Genomic DNA, 24,793 nt, shown 5'->3' with positions numbered 1-24,793 from the left:
TCAGTATTTACTTAAAACATAGATGTTATCCTGTATCTGAAATTGGCTTTTTTTTGCTTCATGTTATAACATAAGACTACGTCAGTTATAAACATTCATTTAAAATATTCAGTCACAAGGAAGAAACCTTGTGGCTCTGTGAGATGCGGGGTGCTAACTTACGTGGTGATCATTTTGCGGTATATACATGTATAAATCATGCTGTACACCTTAAACTAATACCATATTGTATGTCAGTTATATCTCAGTAAAGTTGGAAAAAATGGGCAGCATACTTTACAAATAGATAAAAACAAAAGGCCCCGATTATTTGATTTTTTTTCATTTAAATACTTTTTATGCAAAAAAAAAATCAGTAATTGCAAAATATTCTACTGAGTGGATGTAGCTGGTCCTATAACCTTTCTTGTTTAAATGATTTCCATTTTTTCATTGCTATAAAGAATGTGATAAATGCCAGCTATATGGAGAGATACCTTTCCTCTGTGTAGACTGCAAATGGCATTTTGAGAAAAGTGACTTTATAATGACGATAACATGAAAGAAGTTAGATCTTCTTAGTTAATTTATTGCATTTCACAGAAGCAAGTAAAGCATGTGATTTAAGACAGTTTGTTCCTGCAGGCTTCCAAATCAGCCAGTCATCCCAAACCTCTTCTGCTGGGTGCTGAAGGCACCACGGTTCATAAAAGGGGAGGATTTTGGCCTTTGTGGGACTGACAGCATCTTGATGGGGAGGGAGGGCGGATGCTAAGTGCATGTGTGTAATTAGAAATGGGGAGGGATTTCCCTGGTGGTCCAGTGGTTAAGAATCCGCCTGCCAATGCAGGGGACACGGGTTTGATCCCTGCACAGGGTGGGAAGATCCCACATGCCACGGGGCAACTGAGCCCGCGCACCGCAACGAAAGATCCCGCGTGCCGTGACCAATACCCGACACAGCCAATAAATGAATAAATAAATATTAAAAAAAGAAATGGGGAAAAGTGCAAGGAAAGAGAGGAGTGGGGTGGTCTGAGGCAGAAGAGCGGGAGGGGTGAGGTTGGGAGAAGGGCCCGGACTTTGAAGGGGACCCCAGGTGTGAGGAGGAGAGGGACGTGAGCACCGCTTGTTCAGGCTGAGGGGACACAAGCATGCGTTGTGGACCGGAGTGGGGTGGGTGCCTTTGCTAAGGGGAGGGCCCTGAATTTGATCCAAATCACTGTGGGGAGGCTTTGAAGGTCAGTGAAAGAAAACTTGGGAGCTCTTAAGCACAAGAGGAAACAGCTTTTAATTTGTGTTTGTTTTTAGTTAAAGATGCAAATGAAAGGGCATAGACTTATTATGGATTTGTCGTCGCCTCTGTTAAATTCCTATTGCGTGTTAATTCCAGCCAGTCGAAGGTCATGGTCTGGGCAGTGTGTGACTGTGTCCCTCGGATGTTTGAGAATGCTGGGCTCCCATTGTCAGCTGGGGTGTATCTGCAGGGTCTCTAGATAGAGGGGCTGTGCGTGCCGTGGACCGTGTGACCCAGAGCCCGGTTGTGGGCCTGGGGGTTCCCGGAGAGCCGCAGACCCACTCAGAAGTGCCGGCTCTTAGAGTAAATGGCATGTGGTTCCACTGACTTAATTTTATACCAACTTTAAAAGTACAACCAGAACCTGACTGCTCTCACCTGCTCCAGCCCTGCCATTTCGATCCAAGCTGCTCTCATAGCCTCTGGACTATTGCAACCTGCTGCTTCCATCCTTGCCCTTCTAGAGTCTGTTCTCGCAGCAGCCAAAGTGATCCTTCCTTTCTTTCTTCCCTCCTTCCTTCCTTCCTTCCTTCCTTTCTGCCACACCTTGTGGCTTGCAGGATCTTAGTTCCCTGACCAGGGATCGAACCCATGCCCCCTACAGTGGAAGCACGGAGTCCTAGCCACTGGACCACCAGGGAAGTCCTGCCAAAGTGATCCTTTTAAAAGAGAATCACATCACTGCTGTAGAAGCTGAAGTCCTTACTGTGGCCTTACAGGGCCCAGCATGGCCTGGCCCCGCCCATACCCCCAGGTTTCTTCCCTCATCCACAACTCTGCGCTGACCACTTCAGTTAGCTCTATTTCCCTTGCTCTTCCTCCAATAATCAAGGACCCTGCAGCCTCAGGGCCTTTGCACTGACAGTTCCTCTGCCTAAAAGCCTTTCTCCCTAGGTATCTACCTAGAAGTGTCTGTCTGTCTCTCTCCAGTTTCTCTCTCTGTATAACAGGGGTGTTACTATTTATCCTCAAGAAGTTGTACTGAGGATTCAATTATGTAGAAGACTTGATTATATAATTATCTGTAGAGCTGCTGGTTCCCTTCCCTACCTTTGCCTCACCTGCTTGTCAGTGACTTCAATTCCTGTGAACCTCTTCTCCCAAAGACACAGTCTGTGCCTATAAAATGTCTTAAGAGGGATTAATGATCCGACCTTGACTTACTAAAACCAAAAATTAACTCAAATAGGCCTGTTGGGCTACCTGTAAGCACTTACCTGAGTGAGCTTCACCCCCTGGAGATTCTGATTATGTCTGGGGTGGATCCCCAGAATCTGTCTCTTTGTCAAGAGAGGCTAATTCTGCTATGCAGCCATGCTGGGAATTTCTGAAGTAGATGACCAGGGTGGACAACACCAGAATGACACATGCCTCTGTGTCCCTGGGCCAATTTTTTTTTTTTTTTCCCCTACAGAATAGGTTCTCCGCCTGGGCTCCATGTGTAGAATCACCTGGACACCTCTTAAAAAATACTGTTGCCCAGGCCCATGACCAGTTTCCCTAGAGGGGATTCTCATGCGTAGCCTGATTTGACAATCACTGCCCAGAAGTGTCAGCTCAGTGGGATTCTCACCGGCTCTGGCACGAAAGAGCCTCCACTTGGATGCGTGGTTTGCTCACGCAGTACCAGCAGAGGGCACACAGAGCAAATGCATCATTCTATCCCTTTATTTCCGAGCTAAAATTACATGTGACAAGGGAAACAGTTTAGGGTTTCTGCAGTGCACCAGCAGGGCAGTAGTACCCAGTTCCCATGCTCCAGATCAGCAACAAAAAAAACAACAAAACTCGCCTGTGCTCAACCCTGCAGATTCTGGTTGGGCAGAAGCTGGGCATCTGTATTTTGATGCTTCCCAGGTAATTCCAAGGCACCCCAGGTTTTGAGAATCATTGTGTGGGATTGAGCCTTCCCGAGAGCCGTGCCTCTCGGATGGTCAAGCAGCTTCTCAGAAAATGGAAACGGTCTTTAGATTCAGGTGGTGTGTGGATATATTGGTGATTTCCCCCTTCGAAAACAATTCCAAAATAATCATCTAATAGAAATACCCAAGCATGTATATGAGAATGTTCACTGTATGTTTCTAATAGTGAAACAAACACACAACAACAACAGGAAGTAAACTAAGTTGCCATTAGTAGGCAACACAGTTAAATAAGCTATGGAATATTACACACCCTTAAAAAGAGTGAGGTTGAACCATATCTGCTGATGTGACAAGAAAATCATGGGGTAGTGTTAAGTGGAAAAAGCAAATCAGAGAACAATATAGTTCTGTATGATCCTATTTGTGATTTTAAAAAACACATTCCAAATTTTTCACAGTGGTTAGTTCTGGGGAGAAGATTCAGGTGGATGAGGTAGAGGGAAAACTTCTACTTTGAACTTTATGGCCTTCTAGTATTGTTTAAAATTTCCGTAACGAGCATGTCATCCATCTTAACAAATGAAGTAAAATGCTGTAATAAACACAATCTCTTTTGCCGTCCTTTCCCCCTCCTGCCAGCTTTTGAGGTAAAGAGAAAAGTTTCTCAACCATGAATCTCCATTCTGGACTTGGAAGCTGGGTGGACAGTGGGAAACAGTCCTTAAAAGCATTAGTGATACAACCGTGTTTGTATTTTGTAGACTGGTTTTCATTCCCATCTGCTGAGAACCATCTGGACTTTGGGCACCCCACCTGCCCTGGGCTGTGTATTACTTAGATGCAGGAAATGGGGTAACCTGTAGCATGTCCATTTTCACATGGTAGTTGTTAGGGACTGAATGTTCGTATCCCCTCCTAAAATTCATATGTTGAACCATAGCCCCCCATGTGATAGTGTTTGGAGATGGGGCTTTTGGGAGGTGATTGGAGTCAGATGAGGTCATGAGGGTGGGGCCCCCACAATGGAATCAGTGCCATGTGAGGACACAAGGAGGAAGAGACCCTCACCAAGGACCCAACCCTGGACTTGCAGCCTCCAGAACCGTGAGAAATAAATGTTGGCTGTTTATGCTGCCCCATCTCTGATATTCTGTTAGAGCAGCCTGAGCTGAGACAGGTAGTCCTCCAGACCATGGTGAGGTCTGCTCCAAATAGGGACATTCACAGTGTGCATGGCTGGGAGCCGTTGTCCTTCCTACACCGGTTACCAGAACTGAGCCTTACCTGGTCATAGGCCCAGATATCCCACCCCCAGCCCATCATAAATAGGCATGTTTAGTGCACTTCCCAGAACAGATTTGATGGGCTTAGCTGCTTGCAGGGGGCCAGCCTGGGGTGAATTAGCCAAATAACTAGGAGCTTGCCCTTGGCTGCTTTAAGAATTCAGGACTTGTGAGTCCCCGGATGGGAAGCCACCGGGTCCCTTTGAAACCTGGGCAGAGTCCAACTTTTATGGCCCTGTTTTGATCCTGCAGCATTCATTCAACCATAAAATCATGCCTGATGAGGGTTAATTAGGCAGGGTTGATACCATCTGGCCACATTTGTACCAACTCTAGTGACAAAACATCTGTTTTACTGATCAACAGTTGTAATCTACTCTGGGATCTGGTGGGACTTGTCCCTGTGTTGGGAAACAGGTTTAACATTTAGAACTATATGTGAGCTAGGTTCACAGAGATCAAGTGGCAAAAGGAACCATCGTGTATTAAGCACCTACCACGAGTCAGGAGATGATTACGTGATTTTTTATTTTATTTATTTTATTTTTATTTTTGGCTGTGTTGGGTCTTCGTTGCTGCGTGCGCGGGCTTTCTCTAGTTGCAGCGAGCGGGAGCTACTCTTCGTCGCAGTGCACGGGCTTCTCATTGCGGTGGCTTCTCTTGTGGAGCACGGGCACGCAGGCTTCAGTAGTTGTGGTGCATGGGCTCAGTAGTTGCGGCACGTGGGCTCTAGAGCACAGGCTCAGTAGTTGTGGCGCATGGGCTTAGTTGTTCCGCGGCATGTGGGATCTTCCCGGACCAGAGATCGAACCTGTGTCCCCTGCCTTGGCAGGTGGATTCTAAACCACTGCGCCACCAGGGAGGTCCCGATTACGTGATTTTCTTGAATCCTTCCAGCAACTGTTGGAGTTGGAGAGCCAGAGAGAGGTCGCAGGTGTAGGGTGAAGCATGTGGCTTGGAAGCAAGACTTCCTACCTGCTTGAACCCCAGCCCTGCGACTCCCAGGCTGTGACTGTGGGCCAGTAATATAATCACTGTCTGTGCCTTGGTTTCTTCATCTGTGAATTAATGATAATAAAAGCACCCACCGAGGGTAGTTGAAGGGGCTGACTTCCTACATGGAAAGCACTTAAAAATAGCGCTTGGTCCAGGGAAGCCCTCAATAAGTGTCAGCTGCTTTACTATGATCACTCTCTGCAGGTGATGCTCAGAGAGGTGAAGTGACTTACTCAAGGTCACCCAGCTAGACAGCAGCAGAGTTAGGTCATTCTACTGCCTTGTCCTGCCTCCCCAGGGGGTGGAGAAGGGGGAAGAAGGACAGAAAATGGAAACAGTGACTGTTTTTAACAAAGGTCCTGGCACCTTCCACCCACCTGCCTTAGGGATATACGCTTAGGAGCTCACACTAATGCTGACCAGTTCAAGTTCACTTTCCCAGGCTGGTGGCCAGGCTGGTGGTGAGAAGGGTCCTGAGTGGCTGATCCTCAACCAACTCCATGCTGACTGCATGTGCTCATTCACACACACCCGTGTGTCTCAGATCCTGGCCTCCAGGCTGTGTGATGCTGGGCGGGTTCCCCAGTCTCTCTGAGCATCAGGCCCCTCATCTTACAAACAGGCAGACACACACATAGCTCATAGGTGTGCTGTGAACATTCCAAAGCCCTGGCAGAATATGCTTGTGCATAGCAGATGCTCAAGAAATGATAAATATTATCACTATATGTGATTATTCTTTTTTTAAAAAAATTAGTTAATTAATTTTTGGCTGTGTCGGGTCTTCGTTTCTGTGCAAGGGCTTTCTCTAGTTGCGGCAAGCGGGGGCCACTCTTCATCGCGGTGCGCCAGCCTCTCACTGTCGCGGCCTCTCTTGTTGCGGAGCACAGGCTCCAGACGCGCAGGCTCAGCAATTGTGGCTCACGGGCCCAGTTGCTCCGTGGCATGTGGGATCTTCCCAGACCAGGGCTCGAACCCGTGTCCCCTGCATTGGCAGGCAGATTCTCAACCACTGCGCCACCAGGGAAGCCCCCCCTGTGATTATTCTTAAAAGCATATTTAATGGTAGATATTGCTTTCCTAGCCAAGTCAGTTATTTCATAGACCTGTTTGGTGTCCCAGCCGGAAGGAGCCTTGGAAATCATGTGGTCCAAACCATACATTTTCCAGGTGAGAAAAAGAAGGGCCATGGAGGGCCACTGAGACAGCTGGGTGCAGAAGTGAGTCAGGAGCCCACGACCCCCGGTTCTAGGTCAGGACACCAGGAGGACCAAAGAGCCAGATCATTTCCACAGGTGCTGACTCAGCATCTCTTCCGTGCCTTCCCACGCTGCACCTGCCTCCCGGCTGATTCCCATCAGTCGTCAGCTTACCACCTCAATCCGTGAAGGAGAGAATGTGATTTAATTGGTTTGGGGCGGGGCCTAAGCATTAGGATATTTACGAAGTTCTTTAGGGCAACTCCAACGTGCATCTAGTGTTGAATGTCACTATCCGGGATGTAGTGGATTCTGTGCTTTTCCTTTCCTCTCCATCCAGCCCATCATCGCTGTCCTGGTTGGGCCACCTGGTCATCTTGATGGCCACAGATTCCCGACTGATCACCCAGTCTCTCTGTTGTTCACAGTGGACAATCAGGACATTCTTTCTAGAATGCATGTTGGATTACCCCCCTGCTCCAAACCTTTGGTGGCTCCATCTGTTCATGGAAGGCCCAGACTGGCACAGAAGGCCCTCCAGATCCGAGCCCTGCCTGTTTCTTTGGCCTGGTCTCCAGGCTCTTCTGCTCTCCTTGTCTTTGTGATCTAGTAATGCTGAATGCCGTAGAAATGCCTGCCTCATCCTGCCTTCGTGCCTTCAGGTAGCTGTTTTCTTGGTCTAGAATGCCTTCCACCCCTCCTCTGAGTCACTGGAGCAGTTCCCACTCAACCCTGAAGTTGAAACTCAGGGGCCTAACCTCCACCCTGACTTGTGCCTATCCTTTGTTCATGTACAATATCCTCCTGTATCCTGGTCCTTACGCTGGGTTGCTATGACCTTTGCCCCACTGGAAGGTGAGCTGAGGGTAAGGACCACACCTTGTCCATCCCCATTACATGGCATGTCTTGGACGAACTCTGATGAACTGAATGGCCTCACCAGGCTTCTAAGCCCAAGGCAGACTTAACGCAGGTAGAGAATTCCCCCAAGACATCCCTACGAGGTGCTTAATCATAGGTGCTTCATAAGAACTTGTGAAGTAACGCCTTACCAAAACCACTTCCAACCAAAAAGGCCACATTTACTCTGATGTTTCCAGTATAAATATTTTGTTTTTAATTTAAGAATACTGATTAACACAGGAAACAGACTGAGTTCATGGAATTGTGCATATGGTCAGCAGTTACACTGTGACGTGTTAATTTCTTTATCATTTATTGGCACTGTCAACAGAATACTGTAAACAAGATCACTTTGTATGCGTAAGTTGGCGAGGCTCCCTAGCTATGGTTTTCTACCATGAGCTGATATACAGATAGCTATAGACAGGTATAGATATACAGATTATATTAATGTTGTGCACGATTTTGCATGGTTACTGAGTGTCAGTAAAAATTATTTAAAAAACACCCATTTATAATAAAAGTGAGGATGTGCTAAGATTTGCTATGACTAGACCTTGTTTTCTGTAAAAGTGATGAGATTTGCTAGTGACATTTACTAAACTCTATGGCACTAATGTGTGATGGATTCATTTCCGGACCGTCGGCCACAGAAGTTCTTCTGCGTGGGCTCTGCCTGAGCCAGCACCCTGTCCTCTGGGCTCCCTGTGTTTTCACCAACCTCTGGCAAGTTTCTTGAGCGCTGCTGAGAATGTTTTCCTTGAAATTCTCGCAGCTACACCTCCACCTCCAAAAGAGAATGTCTCAGGAACTCACTATGCCCTGAGTCAACGAGGACTGGCTGATAAATGGCTTTAGAAGTTTTATAAGTAACTTCCCTTGGTAAGGAGTGAATAAGTCTGGAAATGACTTTCCAGATAAAAAAGATTTCATTTCTCTGTCAGTGCCCTGTGGGGAGAGAACAAAATATTGGAGCCACTCTCTCCACCAAAGAGAGCCAACGTTTCTGGTTGTGCCCTGGCTTAAAAACCTTTTGGACTCCAGGAATCTCATTGTATGTTTGGATCCAATGCTAAAGTTCTCAGGAGAAAGCATACATGAATTATGGTTTGGTTTGCATTTTGCTTGTTTGTTAAATAAGGCCTTGTATCTTGGGATATTGCCTGTGGAATCTGGATCCCCAGTGAAAAGTGTGAGGCTGTGAACTCATGTGTCTTTGCATATGCTGTTCCCTTTCTGCAACACTCTTCCTTGTCTTGTCTACTTGGTGAACTCCTGTTCATCCTGCAAAATCCTGCTCAAATGCCACTTTCTCCTTGGAACCTTCTCTGACCCTTAGGTGGATTGGGCCACTCCCTCTGATTTCCTGATGTTCCTACACATATGACTGTTATGGCATTAATTGTTGGTTTAAGAGTCTGTTGTCCCCAGTGGGATGTGAGTCCCTTGAGAGCAGGGACTAGGTTTTATTTCACCTTTGGATTTCTAGTGCTTAGCACTGGGCCTGCGACAGAGCAGGTATTTAATGCAAGTTTCATGAATGAATGATTGGATAAATAAATGAATATACAAATGAGTGAAAGCTTGCAGAGAGAGGGAGGCTCCATTTAGTTGGCAGTGCGAATGCCCTTGGACACGGCAGAGCTCCTTAAAAGCAACGAATTAGCACTGAGTGCAGGAACGCAGGGTGAACTGGGATTCAGGGATTCCCCTTCGTCTGTTAAACATGTGACTGCTTTTCATTCTTGGAAAAAATAGGATGATGACCAAATCTGCTGAAAAGCGGAAGCAGAAAAAACCAAACCACTTTGAGATATTTGGATGGTTAGTTATTAAAAGAGAAAAGTGCTGAATTGAGAATCTTGATCTGCCCGGCTCCCAAAATAGTCGACCAAGGCACCAGGAAACCAAGTGGCTTCCTTTTGGACAGACTTCGTTCATCTACCCGCTAAACAACACTCATTGCTGGAGGACGACCAAATGCTCTTTTCAGGAGCATCTGAGGTCAAATCAGTTCCAAAATTGTCTCGCCTCCAGCAGAGACCCCCTTAGCCTCAGCCATCATCCAGTTAAGCCTCTAAGTAAGTATCACCTGCCTGGTCATCTCACAGTCACTCACGGCAGGAAAATCTCTGACTTGGAGGGGTCATGACAAGGAAACCACCTTGCACCAACAGGCTACTTTTTCCTGCATGGAGCTCTGGTGCCTTCAATTCATGATGCCTCCGGCAAGAAGACACCTAGTCCAGCTTTGATGTAGCAGCAAAGCCGTTCCTGGGGCGGCTCAGAAGTGGAGCAGAGGTGGATGAGAAGCTAGAGAAAGGGTCCCGGGGTGAGGGGTCCAAAGTCAGACCCCAGGTGCCGTGGGGACAGCAGGAGGGGTCTCTGCTTCCCCAGGCCTGGGCTTACACTCCTGGGCGTGTGTCCCTGGGATGATCGGGCGCAGCTTTCCTTCCACAGAGGTCTGGGCTGACGTTTAACGGGAGGGAGGGAATTTGGGGAACGAGGGTGGTGAGTAAGACCTGTCGGCGATGCCACCCAGAGATTCTCCCAGGACGAAGCCCCATGAAGGCGAGAAGTCACAGTTTGGAGAGGAATCCCCACATGGATCGGGGGAGTGGCCCTACTCTTAGGAGGCCAGAAGACCCCTTCCCACACCCCCAAGCTCAATCCCGTGTCCCTACTCTCCTGCCTTAATATGCTCTGTCCTGCCCGTCACTGGACTGCGCAAGGGACGTGCTCAGAGCTTCGGGGCCTGGGGGCGAGGGGGAAGCATGTCTGTTTGCATAGGGCAGGGGGAGCCAGCGTCCTCCCCGTTCAGAACGCGTCACTTGAGAGGGACGGAACCCAGGAGTCCCAGCCACCAGCCCCAGGAGCAGGTATCATTTCCTTGACCGGCTTCCAAAGGTATCGTTGGGGTCGAGGGTGGCAGATACCTGGCCAGGACCCTCGGGGCCCAACCTAAGACCATGTCCAGGGCTCAAGCAGAATTTCTGGGCTTAAAACCAATGTGCGCCATTGGCTCTGCAGGGAGAGAGCAAAGCAGCCCCTCCCCTCCCCCCAAGCCACCAGAAACATCCCCTCCCCACAAATAATCCTCCAGTTTATACATTCACCTCTGATACTTTAAGTGAAAACATGAATTAGGCAAACTAATCAATTTGACAAGGGGTGAGATCAGGGCTTCCTCAGAGCGTGGAGGAAATGGCTTCTTTACTTGAAGTCGGCTAAGATGTCGCTGAAAATATTGAGGAACAGGTGTGCGTGGTGGTCCCTGAAGACCAGAGTGGGACGGAAGCGGATGGATTTGTCGCCGCAGCCCCCCAGCATCAGGCCTAAAAGGAGAGGCGGGGGTGGGTTAGGGGCTTGGGCTCGGAGTCACGGGCCGGGGAGCCGGGCGGGGTCACACACGGTGGCTACACTATCCGTCCGAACCGTTCGGTCCTTCCTTCCAGCCACCCGTCCAGCCTTCCTTTCCGTTCTCTCTCATCGGCCAGCTCACCCGCCCTTCTCTTCCCTCCCTCCCTTCCAACTTTGAATGCCAGCTCTGCTGCCCCTGAACTAGGCCTGCTGATTGAGAAATCCTGACACAAAGTCCTTGCCTTCCAGAAACTTGTGGTGTGGCGGGGAAAGAAAATAAGAAGTAAATTACAAACGTGTGGGCAGGTCAGCAGCGCTTATGAAGGACAGAATCTGAGTTTTGTTTTCTTTTGGGCCGCGCTGCGCGGCTTGCACGATCTCAGTTCCCCAACCAGGGATCAAAACCGGGGCCCCGGCAGTGAGAGCGTGGAGTTCTAACCACTGGACCGCCAGGGAATTCCCGGAATCTGCTTCTTTTAAAGGGCGATTTCACCTTTGACTAGGTGGGGCTCCTTGGCTGGGTTGTATAGCATCTCTGAGACTCAGTTTTTTCATTCTCAAGAGGAGGCGAATTACCCCTGCCCTTCAGGGCTGCTGCAGGATTCTCTAAGATGGTCCAGGTGAAAGACAACAGCTTTGACACATAGTAGGCTCTCTGATCTGCCCCACTTAAAACTTCCACGGCTCCTGTAGCTCTTAGGAGAAAGTCCACAGTCTCGAACCTCATCCCCAGGCTGACGTGAACCTGATTCACCCCCTGCCACCCGTCTGTCCCTCGTGACACTCCACGCATTTGTTTTCTCCCTCTGTATGCCCCATTCTGCCCAGCTAAAGGCACACATCCCTTCCCCTGCCCGGAATGCTCCTTCTCACCTTCTTCACCTGGCCAATCCCTATTCATCCGGCAAGATGTAGGGTAAAATGCCACTTCCTCAAGGAAGCCTTCCCTGATTTCCTGGACATTTTCCCCAGCTATTCGTTCTCTAGCTGCTTTTCCTCTGTTCTAGGACTTATAACTGTAATAGATTGTTTATGGAATATTCTCTTTGATGTCACCCCTTCCTGCTAGACTGCACGCTCCTTGAAGGAAGGGACCCCGGCTCTCCTGACCCTCTCCAGAGTTGGTACCTCTCACCTTCTTTCTGCTCACCTTCTCTGCGAACATCGTCGAATGAATAAATGTATAAGGAAAGCTCCCTGGTAACGTTCTCTTCTTTTGAGAAAGGCAATTCAGACTATTTTTAGTCCTGTGAATCACCTTCCCCTCCCCCTCCCTCCGGGTCCCCCACCAGGAAATGTGGGTACCCCTGGCTGCCTTACCTTTGTTTCTGGCTATTGAAATGAGCTTATTCCGTATGGATTCATCTGGCGTGTCGAAGGAGCAGAACGTGCCTCGTCCTCTCACTCTGCTGATGAGCTGGGGGTACCGGGCCTGCAGTGGGGACACAAGGCCGGCATCAAAGCCAAGGAAGGCAGCCATCAGCCCACGTGGACCTCATGGCCACTCAGGACAGGGGCGGCCTGCGTTCGTGACAGACTCAGAACAACAAGATCCCTGCCAAGCCCGGCCCTGGCGTGTCCCATACTCCAGCACCAACAACTGCAAGCAGGGTGCAGCTGTCCCCCCAGGGGACATAAGTAAGTGCCTGACATTTCTCCTGCCACGCTGGTGACAGGGGAAGGAACACTGTGGCAGGAGGGAAGGGCCCGATCCTTCCACCCTTCCCAGAGGCTTTTCCTAGCACCTACCCCTGCCCAGCCCCAGTCTAAATGCAAATCCAGCCCAAGAAAAGAAAAAAATTCCCCCTAGAACTACAGCACAGTTAGAGGCTCTCAGCTATCTCAACAGCCACACTTGCCCCTTCAGAGTCTGCAATCAGGCAGATCTGGGTTTAAAGCTCCCCATTCTCATCCAGAAAATGAGGAGAATTATAGTTTCCTAACTTCAAGTTGTTCTGGGTTAAGGGTGCCAGATGAAAAACAGGACACCCAGGTAAATTTCAGATAAGCAACTTCTAATTTTTTAGTATAAATATGTCCCAAACATTGCATGGGATATACTTACGCTAAAAAAAAAAAAAAAATTAGTTGCCATCTTTTAAATTTAACCGGGTGTCCTGTATTGTAATTTGCTAAATCTGGCATCCCTACCTGGGAGAGGAAGACGGTGGTCCCTGAAGCTCCTGCCTCTGCCCTGTGACTGGAACCAAGTCCACTGTCTGCCCTTCCCTCCTGGGCTTCAGACTTGTGAAATTTAAATTTAACTGCGGGGGGGACCTGCTTTTCTTCCCCCCTAAATGCAGCAATCCTATTCTGAGGATTAAATGAGATAAGGCACTTAACACAATGCTTGGCACAGAGCAAGTTCTCAATTAATGGAAATAATAATAATAAATAATAATAATTATTGTTATGTCCTTTATCATGTCAGAGAGGTAAACGCTGGCAAAGAACATGGGCTTGGGAATTCCCTGGTGGTCCAGTGGTTAGGACTCAGCACTTTCATTGCCGGGGGCCTGGGTTCGATCCCTAGTTGGGGAACTAAGATCCCGTCAAAAAATAGAAAAAAAAAAAAAAACATGGGCTTTGAAGGCTACAAGAATCAGGTTCAAACCCCAGTGGAAGCTGTGTAACTTTGGACAAGTTAATAATCCGCCACACCTCAGTTTCCTCATCTGTAAAATAAGGATCATAGTGGTGTCTACACCCACAGCGTTACCGTTGGACTTAAGAGTGTATGAGATCCCCTATTACGGAACTTGGCAGGAGCAGGCTCTCAGTAAATGGAAGCTGTTATCACTACCATCCCTCCTCGCTTCATCATCACCATCACCATCACCATCAGTGGATCTGCTCAGCTCACTGGTAGCTGGGTGCTTCAAGCTCCCGGAGGAAGGGCTCTTTGTATCCAGCCCTCTGGGGAGGGTCATCTCTCCTCCTAACTCCTGGGCTGGGCTGGCCAGTCCTGGAAACACTGGTTCCTCCCAGCAGCATCCCCCGTCCCCAAATCTAGGAGAGCGTGTCGGGCAGGGAGTAGACATAACAAACACAAATAATTATAATAAAGAGCTCTACTGTCCAATGAGGTGGCCACATGTAGCTGTTGAAATGTGAGTCCAAATTGGAATGCACTGTAAGTGTAAAATACATACTGGATTTCAAAGACTTATTATGAGAAGAAGAATAAGAAATATTGAATTATTTTATATATTGGTGGCAGGTTGAAATAATATTGTGGATATGATGGGTTAAGTAAAATATTCAAATTAATTTCAGCTCCTTCTTTTTCACTTTTAGTGTGGGTACTAGGACCTTTGAAGTTATGTGCGTAGCTAGCAATCTGTCCCCCTGGAGAGCACTGCTACGGAGTGATCAGGATATAGAAGGTGGTCCAGAGGAGGGAACAGCGGGCACGTGGGTGGGAACGAGAGACAGGGGATGTTGGGGAGGTGTCTCAAAGGAGGGATGCCTGAACTCAGTGTCAGCAGAAAACCGGGAGTTCAGGAACTGGGAACGGGGTTGGGACGGAGTGGTGGGAAGGCATCCCCTACAGCAATGGCACAGCCTATTCACAATCGCTGGGGCAGCGGGTGTGATGCTACACTGAAGAGCTCAGCTGTTGCCCGCGGGGGCCGTGGGGAGCCGTGGATGGGGATCCGGGAGGGCCGGGGTGGGGCCGGGCGGAGCACCTGGAGGCCCAGCAGTCCCGTGAGCAGGACCTTCCCAGCATGGGCCGCGTTATTCAGCAGGTCCTCCCGCTTGATGATGTTGATCACCTCGGCCAGCAGCAGGTTCTTGGACGGGTCCCCCAGCCACGTGTTGAAGATCCGGTAAGGCTGGAACGAGACACGGGGCATCAGAAGGGTTCCAGGCACAGCCTCAGACACACTTCTCCCAATTTAAGAGAGAGACTAACCCAGGAGTAGCTACTAAGTGCTGGGAGGATAACGCATATGGTCTCACCAGAATCTCTCCGTAACAGCAACCCTGTAGGTAGGTACTGCTATTAGGGACACCAACTCGTCCAGGTCCTGGGAAATCCCTCAGTCCTGGGGAAACCGAGATGGCTGGCCCCTAATTGCTGTAATCCTCATTTTATAAAGGAAGCTGAGGTTCTGAGAGGTTGAGTGATTTGTCTGTGAAAATACAGCCCTTAGGTGGTGGAGTCAGGAGTGGATTGGTGGCCGTCTGACTCTCAAAGACCACCCGCTTTACTCCCCCTTCAGGGTGTCAGTGCAGCCAACTAAAACACACTTCCCAGCCTCTCTTGCAACTAGGAGTGGCCATGTGACCAGATCTTAGTCAAAAGTGGTAGAAACAGAAATGTTGTGGGATTTCTGGGAAGGCTGCTTAAAGACGAGAAGGGGGCCACTTGATCCTTCCCTCCTTTTTCCTTCCTACTGCGTCAAATTGAGACGGCGCTCCAGTAGCCATTTTGGATCATGAAGTGACCTTGAGGGTAGAAGCTACATGCAGGAATGGTGGAGGGAACGATCCTGGGCCCTTGATGACTCTGTGCGTGTGTGTGTGTGTATGAGAATCCGTATGTACAAGTGGCAGTACAGTAAAATGGTTTAGAGTATGAGCTCTGGGTTTAAATCTTGACTTTGTCACTTAACAGGCTGTGTAACCTTAGACAACTTACTTAACCTCTCTGTGCCTGATTCCTCATTAGCAAAACGGGAGAGAAAAATACCATCTACTTGGTTAGACTGTTGTAAGGATTAAAAGTACAAGAGGAATACTTAGAAGTGGGCCAGGCACAGAGCAAATGCTCCATTCACAGCAGCAGCTAATAACAATATTTTTGCTTGTGCACAAAGCAAAAAATTAGAAGCCTGACAATGGACTGCTATGAAGTCAGCCCTGCAGAGAGAGCTGGGGTAATCGTAATCATTGGCTTTAAATTAAATTGATAAGAATTAGGCTTTAGGAAACCTCTGTGACACATTCGGTATTCACTTAGTTCCTTGTTGGTGAGAAAGAAGCAGTAATGAGAAATCGATGCCCCTTGCCCCGCGTCCCTCCCCTGCCCTGGACAGGGGAGACGGGTGGGCGGGCCGGTCCACACTCACAGCGTTGGGCCTCAACTCCTCCTTGTGGAAGAAGCCCCCGGTCATCATCTTCTTGCTGAAGGTCATCACGTCCGCTGGGTCATCCAAGCCCCAGTGCTCGTGGGCCCAGAACTTGCCGGTGCAGCCTCCTCCAGTCTGGACCTCATCCACCAAGAAGGCACAGCCGTGCTGGCCGAGATGGAATGAAGGAGAAATAAACACCCAGCGCAACTCGCCCACCTCGGACCCCCAAATCCAGCCCAAGAGCCACTGCTTTCTGAACCTCAAACCAAGCCCATGTTCTTGGGCTGTGCAAAACCAAACTAAGGCTGCAGGAGGGCAGTTCCAGCAGGGCTGTGTCTGCACGTGGCCTCAAACTGCTCAGCCGGAACGAAACCGGAACATCAAATGCTCCCTGAACCATCGGCTTCGGTCCCTGAGCAAGTTGACTTGCTCAGAAGGAAGTGTGTTCCAACTGTAAGGCAGCCGCATTTCCCAAACTTCCGGTGCAGTGTTTGCCAGCTCTGCTCGTCACCCGGACTATTATTTACTTAGCATTTGTGTTTAAATCAACTCATGTCATGTCACCGTTATCTGTGAACTGACTGCTTGGACAGGCCAGTTATACGTGCAAGACACATTAAAATAGATGTGATATTAACATGAAGTTTGTTCATTTGGCTTCTGTTCAGTGTGGACCACAGTGGGCTGAAAGATGAGGTGGGATCCCTAGAAAGAAAAGGGAGGAGGCTGAGGCTTTCCACAGGATGTTCTCTTGATTGGGAATGTCCCCGACTAAGACGGCAGGTTGGAGGCTGACTTTGGAATACGATTTTAGGGGAGAATCCCCTGTCCTGCCCTCACCCCCAACTTCTCTACCTGTGAGGCCGACAGGCAGCCTCTGAACATCTGGAAGTTTACAAGGACCCCAGGCTAACCCTTTGCTCTGGAAAACCAAGTGGAAATGGCCCGTGGCCCCATCCAGCCCTGGCCCTGTGTGCTGACCTTCCTGGAGATGTCCCTCAGCTTCCGGAAGAAGTCATCTGACGCGTGGTTGTCTCCACCCTCAGACTGGATGGGCTCCACTATGATCCCGGCCACCGTCTTCTTCTTCTTCCGGTATTTCACGATCAGGTCCTCCACCTGGATTCCAAAGGGGGACATGACAAGGGCTCGTGGAGGCTCTTGGGCAGCCCCCGAGGATGGGCATGTGGGGTGCTGTGGACCCCTGGAATTTAAGTTGAAAATGGCATAGTGTCTTATCATTAGATAGAATACACAATGGAGAAAAGACAAGTCTCTTCAGCAAGTGGTGCTGGGAAAGCTGGACAGCCGCATGTAAATCAATGAAGTTAGAACACACCCTCACACCATACACAAAATAAACTCAAGATGGCTTAAAGACTTAAATAGTCAATATAAGACACAGCACTATAAAACTCCTAGGAGAGAACATAGGCAGAACATTCTCTGACATAAACTGTAGCAATGTTTTCTTAGATCAGTCTCCCAAGGCAATAGAAATAAAAGCGAAAATAAACAAACATAAGCTTTTGCACAGCAAAGGAAACCATAAACAAAAGGAAAAGACAACCTACAGACTGGAAGAAAATATCTGCAAACGATGCGACTGATAAGGACTTAATTTCCAAAATATACAAACAGCTCATACAACTCAATAACAAAAAAACAAACAACCCAATCAAAAAATGGGCAGAAGACCTAACAGACATTTCTCCAAAGAAGACATACAGATGGCCAACAGACACATGAAAAGATGCTCAACATCACTAATCATTAGGGAAATGCAAATCAAAACTACAATGAGGTACCACCTCACACCAGTCAGAATGGCCATCATTAAAAAGTCTACAAATAACAAATGCTGGAGAGTGTGTGGAAAAAAGGAAACCCTCCTACACTGTTGGTGGGAATGTAAATTAGTGCAGCCACTATGGAGAACAGTATGGAGGTTCCTTAACAAAGTAAAAATAGAGTTACCATATGATCCAGCAATCCCACTCCTGGGCATATATCCAGAGAAAACTCTAATTTGAAAGATACATGCACCCCTATGTTTATAGCAGCACTATTTACAATAGCCAAGAGGTGGAAGCAACCTAAATGTCCATTGACAGAGGAATGGATAAAGAAGATGTGGTATATATATACACTGGAATATTATTCAGCCATAAAAAAGGATGAAATAATGCCATTTGCAGCAACATAGATGGACCTAGAGATTATCATACTAAGTGAAGTAAGTCAGACAGAGAAAAACAAATGTCATATGATATCACTTATATGTGGAATCTAAAAAATCATACAGGGACTTCCCTGGTGGTCCAGTGGTTAAGACTCTGCACTTCTACTGCAGGGGGCATGGGTTCGATCCCTGGTCGGGGAACTAAGATCCCGCATGCCACGCTATGTGGCCAAAAAAAAATGGAAAAAAAAAAAAGATACAGATGAACTTATTTACAAAACAGAAACAGACTCAGACAGAAAACAAACTTATGGGAAAGGGGAGGGAGGGATAAATTAGGAGTTTGGCATTAGCAGATACAAACTACTATATATAAAACAGATAACCAACAAGGTCCTACTGTATAGCACAGGAAACTATATTCAATATCTTGTAATAATCCATAATAGAAAAGAATCTGAAAAAGAATATATATACACATATATATACATACATATATATATGACTGAATCACTTTGCCACCATAATGAGAAGCCTGCGCACCGCAAAAAAGAGTAGTCCCTGCTCGCCACAACTAGAGAAAAGCCCGCATGCAGCAACGAAGACCCAACGCAGCCAAAAAAAAAAAAAAAATTAAAAAAAAATTTAACCTTTTTAAAACTATTTTTTAAAATTGAAGTATAGTTAATTTACAATGTGTTAGTTTCTGGTGTACAGCAAAGTGACTCAGTTACACACACACACACACACACACACACACACACACACACACACATATATTCTTTTTCAGATTCTCCTCCATTATAGGTTATTACAAGAAAAAATTTTTTAACTGTTAACAGTGAGAAAAGCATCTTATTTTCCCCAAGAGGTTATATTTCTTGAACTCTTGCTCTAAAATGGGCATCTTCTTACAGATAATTAAAGACTAATAATTGTGATACTTGGGGCTTCCCTGGTGGTGCAGTGGTTAAGAACCTGCCTGCCAATGCAGGGGACACGGGCTTGACCCCTGGTCCGGGAAGATCCCACATGCCGCGGAGCGACTAAGCCCGCGTGCCACAACTACTGAGCCTGCGCTCTAGAGCCCGTGCTCCGCAACAAGAGAAGCCACCGCAATGAGAAGCCCGCAAACCGCAGTGAAGAGTTGCCCCTGCTCGCCACAACTAGAGAAAAAGCCTGCGCACAGCAACGAAGACCCAATGCAGCCAAAGATAAAAATAAATAAATAAATAAATTTATAAAAAATAAAAAAATAAAAAAATAATTGTGATACTTTATTAATAATTTAATAATTACACATAGTTGAAAAAACCCAAACCATACACCTGGATAGAGTAACAAGTACAATCTTTCTTTGTTATGCAGAATTAAGGAAAAACCTTCTATTTGGATGATGCAATTTTAGCCTCGGTCTCACCAATTGCCCCAAGGAAGCTCTAAGATGCTTTTCTTTGCAATCAGAGTGTCATTTGCAATTTGTCATCATATGGCTATTTTCTTGCTTATTTGTCCAGTGCTGTGTTTCTGACTACCCTATACTCTCTGATAGGATGCAGGAAAGACATGTGGCTATCAAGCGCTTGGAATGTAGCTGGTCCAAACTGAGATGTGCTCTACGTGTAAAATACACACAGCGTTGCAAAGATTTAACACGAAAAAAGGAACATAAAAACATGTCATCAATAATTTTTAAATATTAATGACATGTTGACACAATATTTTTGATACACTGGGTTCAATAAAATGTTATTAAAATTAATTTCACCCAATTATTTTTACTTTTAAAAAATGTAGTTACTAGAAAAGCTGTAGTGACATTTAGCTTGCCTTCTTTTGCTTGGACTGCATCACCTTGTCTCCTTTACTTACCACTAAATACCCAGCGCCTAGCACCTTGCTTCACACCTAGTAGGTGTTAACTATTAATTAAAAAGAATGATGACCTTAAGAGGCAAACCAGCCTTATTTGAGCTCAAATCCAAATCTGAAGAGTGATAGCCATTCCCCGCCACCCCCCACCCTGCAACAGAATCCTGCCAATGTCTTACATGGAACCCAAATATATGGGACAGATCAAAGGGGGGCTGTTCTGGTTGAAGTGGAGGCACGGGGACCCGGGTTGCCCATCCTTAGTCCCTCCCCGCCCCCACTGCAACCCCCAGGGCTCCCAAAAAAGCCCCAGGATTCTGGAGAAGACTGACACACAGTGGAGTACAGGATCCCATGGAATTGTTTTTCCTATGAGCTGCCCTGTATTCTTTCCATCAGTTCATTTTCTCTTACTCCAGAGTCAATGAAGCTTGTCCCCAGAGAAACTCACATGATACAGAAGTTGGTACCAGAAGCGGGGTGATGGAGGCTGGGTGGCAAAATCAATGTCTCAGTACCTTTCCTAACATGGAACTTCGGGAAACGAAGCGCCCCCGTCCCTCCGTCCCACCCAGGGAGCGCCACGCGGGTCCCTGGATAAACTCTTTGTGTGTTCCTCTTCCCCGGGGCTAAGTCTTGGGGTGAGGGGTTGAGGGGGAGGTGAGGGGAGGACCTGGGGGTTACCTCTTCTAGACAACGGGCCTCTTCTTGTTGGTTCTCTTTCACAAACTCTTCCAGAGGATACTTCAGCCGTGGGAATGGTGCAATGGGCCAGTCGAAGGAAGGGATGTCGATCTTGTGAATAGCTTTGGAGTGCGTGGTCGCTAAGCAACCTAAGCCCAGCACAACAGAAGAGCAGAGGTTAGCTCAGGGAAGGAGGATGGTCCGTCTCTGAGGAGGAGATGGGGCAGCCCAGGGAGGCCCGGTGCCTGCAGAACCCCAGTTCTGGGAACATCCTTAAGCTGAAGTGGCACCCATGTGTCTTAATCTGTGTGTGTGTGTGTGTGTGTGTGTCTTTGCTTTCTGATCTATCACAGACTAACACAGACTTTGAAGGAAGAGAGACAAGGATTCAAATCCTAGCTCTGCCACTGCATGGCCTTGGAATGTTCCTTCCCTTGCTGAGCCTCAGTTTCCACATCTGCAAAGTGGCAACAGCCATCCCCAGTCTTCAGGGAATGGTATGCAATCAATGAGACAATACGTGGAAGCCACCAGTGCCAGATCAGAGGCAGCCGTCACTATTGTTGTTGCTGTTATTATTACTCTACCTGCCACCTTGGGATCTCACGGCCCTCCTTACCCATGGTCCTCCCATGGAAGGCACCCATGAAGGAGAGGATGCTGTAGTCGGGGCACCCGGGGGCCTGGAACCAAGAAACAGCTGTCAGTCAGGGTTGTGAGCTGGGGACCTACGTGGTGGTCCCCACGAACCTCGAGGAGTACAAAAGTCTCAGGAGAACCGGGATCCCCTCTCAGGCAGAAGTTACAAACTGGACGCCAGAGGTCTATATCCAGCCCACACGTGGTTTTTTTCTGTTTGTTTTTTATCAAGAGATTTCATGAAATAGATATCTGAACCTGTCTTCTCACAAGTTCTGCACCACGTGGGCCCGTTTTTCTCGGTCAAGCCTGAAGGTGGGCGAGCACGCTGGCCCTGGGCCCTCACCACCCACCTTTCTCCTTTCCATCACTGGCGGGCGTCCGCAGGTCCCCCTGCCCCCGCTGACTGCTCCCACAGCCCACAGATGGGCCAGGTGCTGGTGGTGGTACCTGCCTCCTGTGACCTGAGGTTGAGCTGGGCCCCTCACAGAACATGCCCAGGCTTTGGACGAGGTCTGCTGGGCCAGAGCAGGAGGGTGGGACCCCCAGCTTTCCCTCTCCCCACGGGGCTGCCCCTGAGCTCAGGAGGGACTCGTGAACCCCAGTCTTCTCCCAGCCCCAAGCGAATGGCACAGCAGCACTGCCTTCTGACCCTCCAGCTGGCAAGGGAATCAGACCTGCCTCCAGTGACTCAGGAGCCGCTGGGGACGCGGCAGAGGCCACCTTGGGGGTCCCTGAGTCTCTGGGAGGCTGTACAGCATTTTCTCAGGCTGGCTGATCTCCACTGGGTCCCTGAGACCCCCGGGAAAAGCTCCAAGACCTCTTCCCACAAATCCCAGAATGCCCTCTTGTCATTTTCCTTTGTTAGTCTCCAAATGTGACATATAGGGCGTACCTTGTTTTATTGCACTTCACAGATGTTGCGGTTTTTTACAAATTGAAGGTTTGTGGCAACCCTGCATGGAACAAGTCTACGGGAGACATTTTCCAACGGCATTTGCTCACTTCGTGTCTCTGTGTCACATTTTGGTAATTCTCACGATATTTGCAACTTTTGGGTTATTATTCTGCTTGTCATGGTGACCTGCGATTGGTGATCTGTGATGTTACTACTACAACTCCCTGAAGGCTCAGATGATGGTTAGCATTTTTCAGCAATGAAGTATTTTTGAATTAACGTGTGTACGTTTTTTGAAGACATAAGGCTATTGCACATTTAATGGACTACAGTATAGTATAAATGTAACTTTTCTATGCACTGAGAAACTAAAAAAAATCATGTGACTTGCTTTATTGCGATATTTGCTTTATCGGGGTGATCTGGAACCGAACCCCCAGTATCTCTGAGGTGTGCCCCTATGCTGATTTACATGGTTGAGGGCACAGTGTCTATACAATTTCCATCCCACTGTTTTCACTAAATTATAGCACACATGTCTCCAGGCCAAGAGAAACCCTTTGTGATTATTCTGGCTGCAGAACTTTGTGTTTGGACACAGTGGGTAACTGAGTTCAGTGCCTCTTGATCTGCAAACACCCCCCCCCCTTTTTATAAGTGGTATACACTTCTGCCTCAATCATAGTGGGATTTAGGGGAAGGACTGGCCTGCTCTGATTGAAGCTGGCTGGGGAGCTTGGAGCCTTACTTGGTCTTCCCCATGCACCCCCGACTGTTGTACCCCAACACTGGCCCCCTTGGTGCCTCCCTGAACTGCTGGGGTTCCACTTGGAACCCCTACACTTAATCCATCTTTCCCCATTACTGGATATACAGGCGGTTGCCAATCTAAACACCAATGGGTGAACACCCTTGCACATACATTTGTGTTGACATTTTGGATTATTCTAGAGAATACATGAAATGCCATTATAGATGGGTCAAATACAGGCAGCTGTCCTGGGAAACTGATGAGTGCTAGTCGGAAGAGTTCCACTCGGCCGGCCTTGAAACCAAGGGAATGGACTAGGGGGTTGGAATGCTTGGGGATCCCTTGTTGTGGACTGAATGTTTAAGTCCCCCTCAAATTCATATATTGAAGCCCTAACCCCCCAGTGTAATGGTATCTGAACATGGGGTCTTTGGGCGGTACTTAGGGTTGGACGAGGTCATGCGGTTGGGGCCCTGTGATGGGATTAGTGCCCTTATAGGAATGGACACCAGAGAGCCTGCTCCCTCTCCCTGAGATAGATGGAGGACACAGAGAGAAGGTGGCCATCCCCAAGCCAGGAAGAGAGCCCACCCTGGGAAACTGGATTGGCCAGCACCTTGACCTTGGACTTCCAGCCTCCAGAACTGTGAGAAAATACATCATACGCGTCTGTTGCTTAAGCCACCCTGTCTAGGGTTTTTGTTATGGCAACCCGCGCTAACTAAGATACCCTCCTACTTGAGGAGGACAGGGCCCCATGCAAGAGGCGGAGGGGATGCTGGGCTCACCTGGTTGATCATGCACGTCTCCAGCTCCTCTTTGGAGAAACCCGATTGGCCCCTTTCCTTGCTCTGATAAAACAGAACAGAACAAACTCAGAGACGCTCTGGGGCAGGAAGGGCTCCCACTTTCCACCCAAACCAACATCTAGTCAATGAGGGGATGCTTTCTCAAGAGCTGATCATATACGTCGACGTTACACGTAGGGACTGAAGCATGAGACCATTCATTGTCCTTGTGATGAAATAAATAGATGGATGAATAAGTTGCTTTACTATTCTATTGGCAACAATGAAGATCTGTGAGATGGTATGTTATTTCAGGTAACACAGTACAATGACACTGGGGAGGTTTTACACTACACACTGCCAGGATGTTTGGAAAACCCGGTCCAGGCAGTGGCCCTCCCTGGATTTCGACCACGGCCACTGATGTCCAATACTCCGGCCAGCTGGGATGAACAGTCGGACAAGGGCTGAGTGTGTGGCTGGGGGCTGGGGAGCCTGTGTGTGTATATGTGTGTGTGTGTGTGTGTGTGTGTGTGCATGTGCGCATGCATACAAGCCCCAAACCTCACCCGGTACCACATGAAGATGGTCTTGAAGGCGTTTTCGTTGGAGCAGGAGCCGCAGGCCATCGTGATGAGCTGGGACATCCCTTTAGGAGCCACCTGTGGGGAGGGAAACAGCTGTGGGCTCCCCAGTCCCCCAGCTGGAGCGGGGCCTCTGCAGGGGCTGCATATTGGGCCCTGGAGGCTGTGGGAGGCTGGGAGGGAAACAGGGATGCAGTCCCGGAAGCAGTCTGACCGGGAGGGTGGACAAGAGGCCCCAAAAGGCCCCAGGCTGGAGGTCAGAGAGGAAAAAAGGCGAAGAAAGGCCCAGACGTCCCTCCTGACGCAACCTCTGCCCGGAGACACCCACATTTTACAGGTGGGAATTTGGGGTTCTGAAGGACTCTAATCCTTGTAGCAACTGAAACCCAAAGGAGGACTGAAGGGCACAGGCAAAGGCCCTGTCGTGGGATCAAT

At 48.3% G+C, this 24,793-nt stretch overlaps 1 protein-coding gene and 1 non-coding gene across 3 annotated transcripts in view; one reads left to right on the top strand and one right to left on the bottom strand.

Annotated features, from left to right (window-relative positions):
• Positions 1–7,712: 7,712 nt before the first annotated feature.
• The window catches only part of ABAT (4-aminobutyrate aminotransferase), an 88,417-nt gene continuing 71,336 nt past the window's right edge, over positions 7,713–24,793 (bottom strand). For both annotated transcript variants that reach the window (XM_036824602.1, XM_036824603.1), the window contains exons 8-16: positions 24,344–24,436; positions 23,775–23,837; positions 21,318–21,381; positions 20,699–20,847; positions 16,942–17,079; positions 15,958–16,125; positions 14,572–14,718; positions 12,203–12,314; positions 7,713–10,857 (exon numbers count right to left, since the gene is read on the bottom strand). In XM_036824602.1, coding sequence (XP_036680497.1) covers positions 10,736–10,857; positions 12,203–12,314; positions 14,572–14,718; positions 15,958–16,125; positions 16,942–17,079; positions 20,699–20,847; positions 21,318–21,381; positions 23,775–23,837; positions 24,344–24,436 — 1,056 coding nt within the window. In that variant the 3' untranslated portion in view covers positions 7,713–10,735. The remainder of the gene's footprint in view (positions 10,858–12,202; positions 12,315–14,571; positions 14,719–15,957; positions 16,126–16,941; positions 17,080–20,698; positions 20,848–21,317; positions 21,382–23,774; positions 23,838–24,343; positions 24,437–24,793) is intronic.
• TRNAR-UCU lies at positions 18,271–18,343 on the top strand. Its single transcript has one exon. It is a non-coding gene; the product is annotated as a tRNA-Arg (tRNA).

The sequence above is a fragment of the Balaenoptera musculus genome, chromosome 15 (assembly GCF_009873245.2).
Source record: "Balaenoptera musculus isolate JJ_BM4_2016_0621 chromosome 15, mBalMus1.pri.v3, whole genome shotgun sequence".
Taxonomy (NCBI): Eukaryota; Metazoa; Chordata; class Mammalia; order Artiodactyla; family Balaenopteridae; genus Balaenoptera; species Balaenoptera musculus.
The sequence above is the reverse complement of the archived record's forward strand: the minus strand, read 5'-3'. Positions and strand labels throughout refer to the sequence as shown.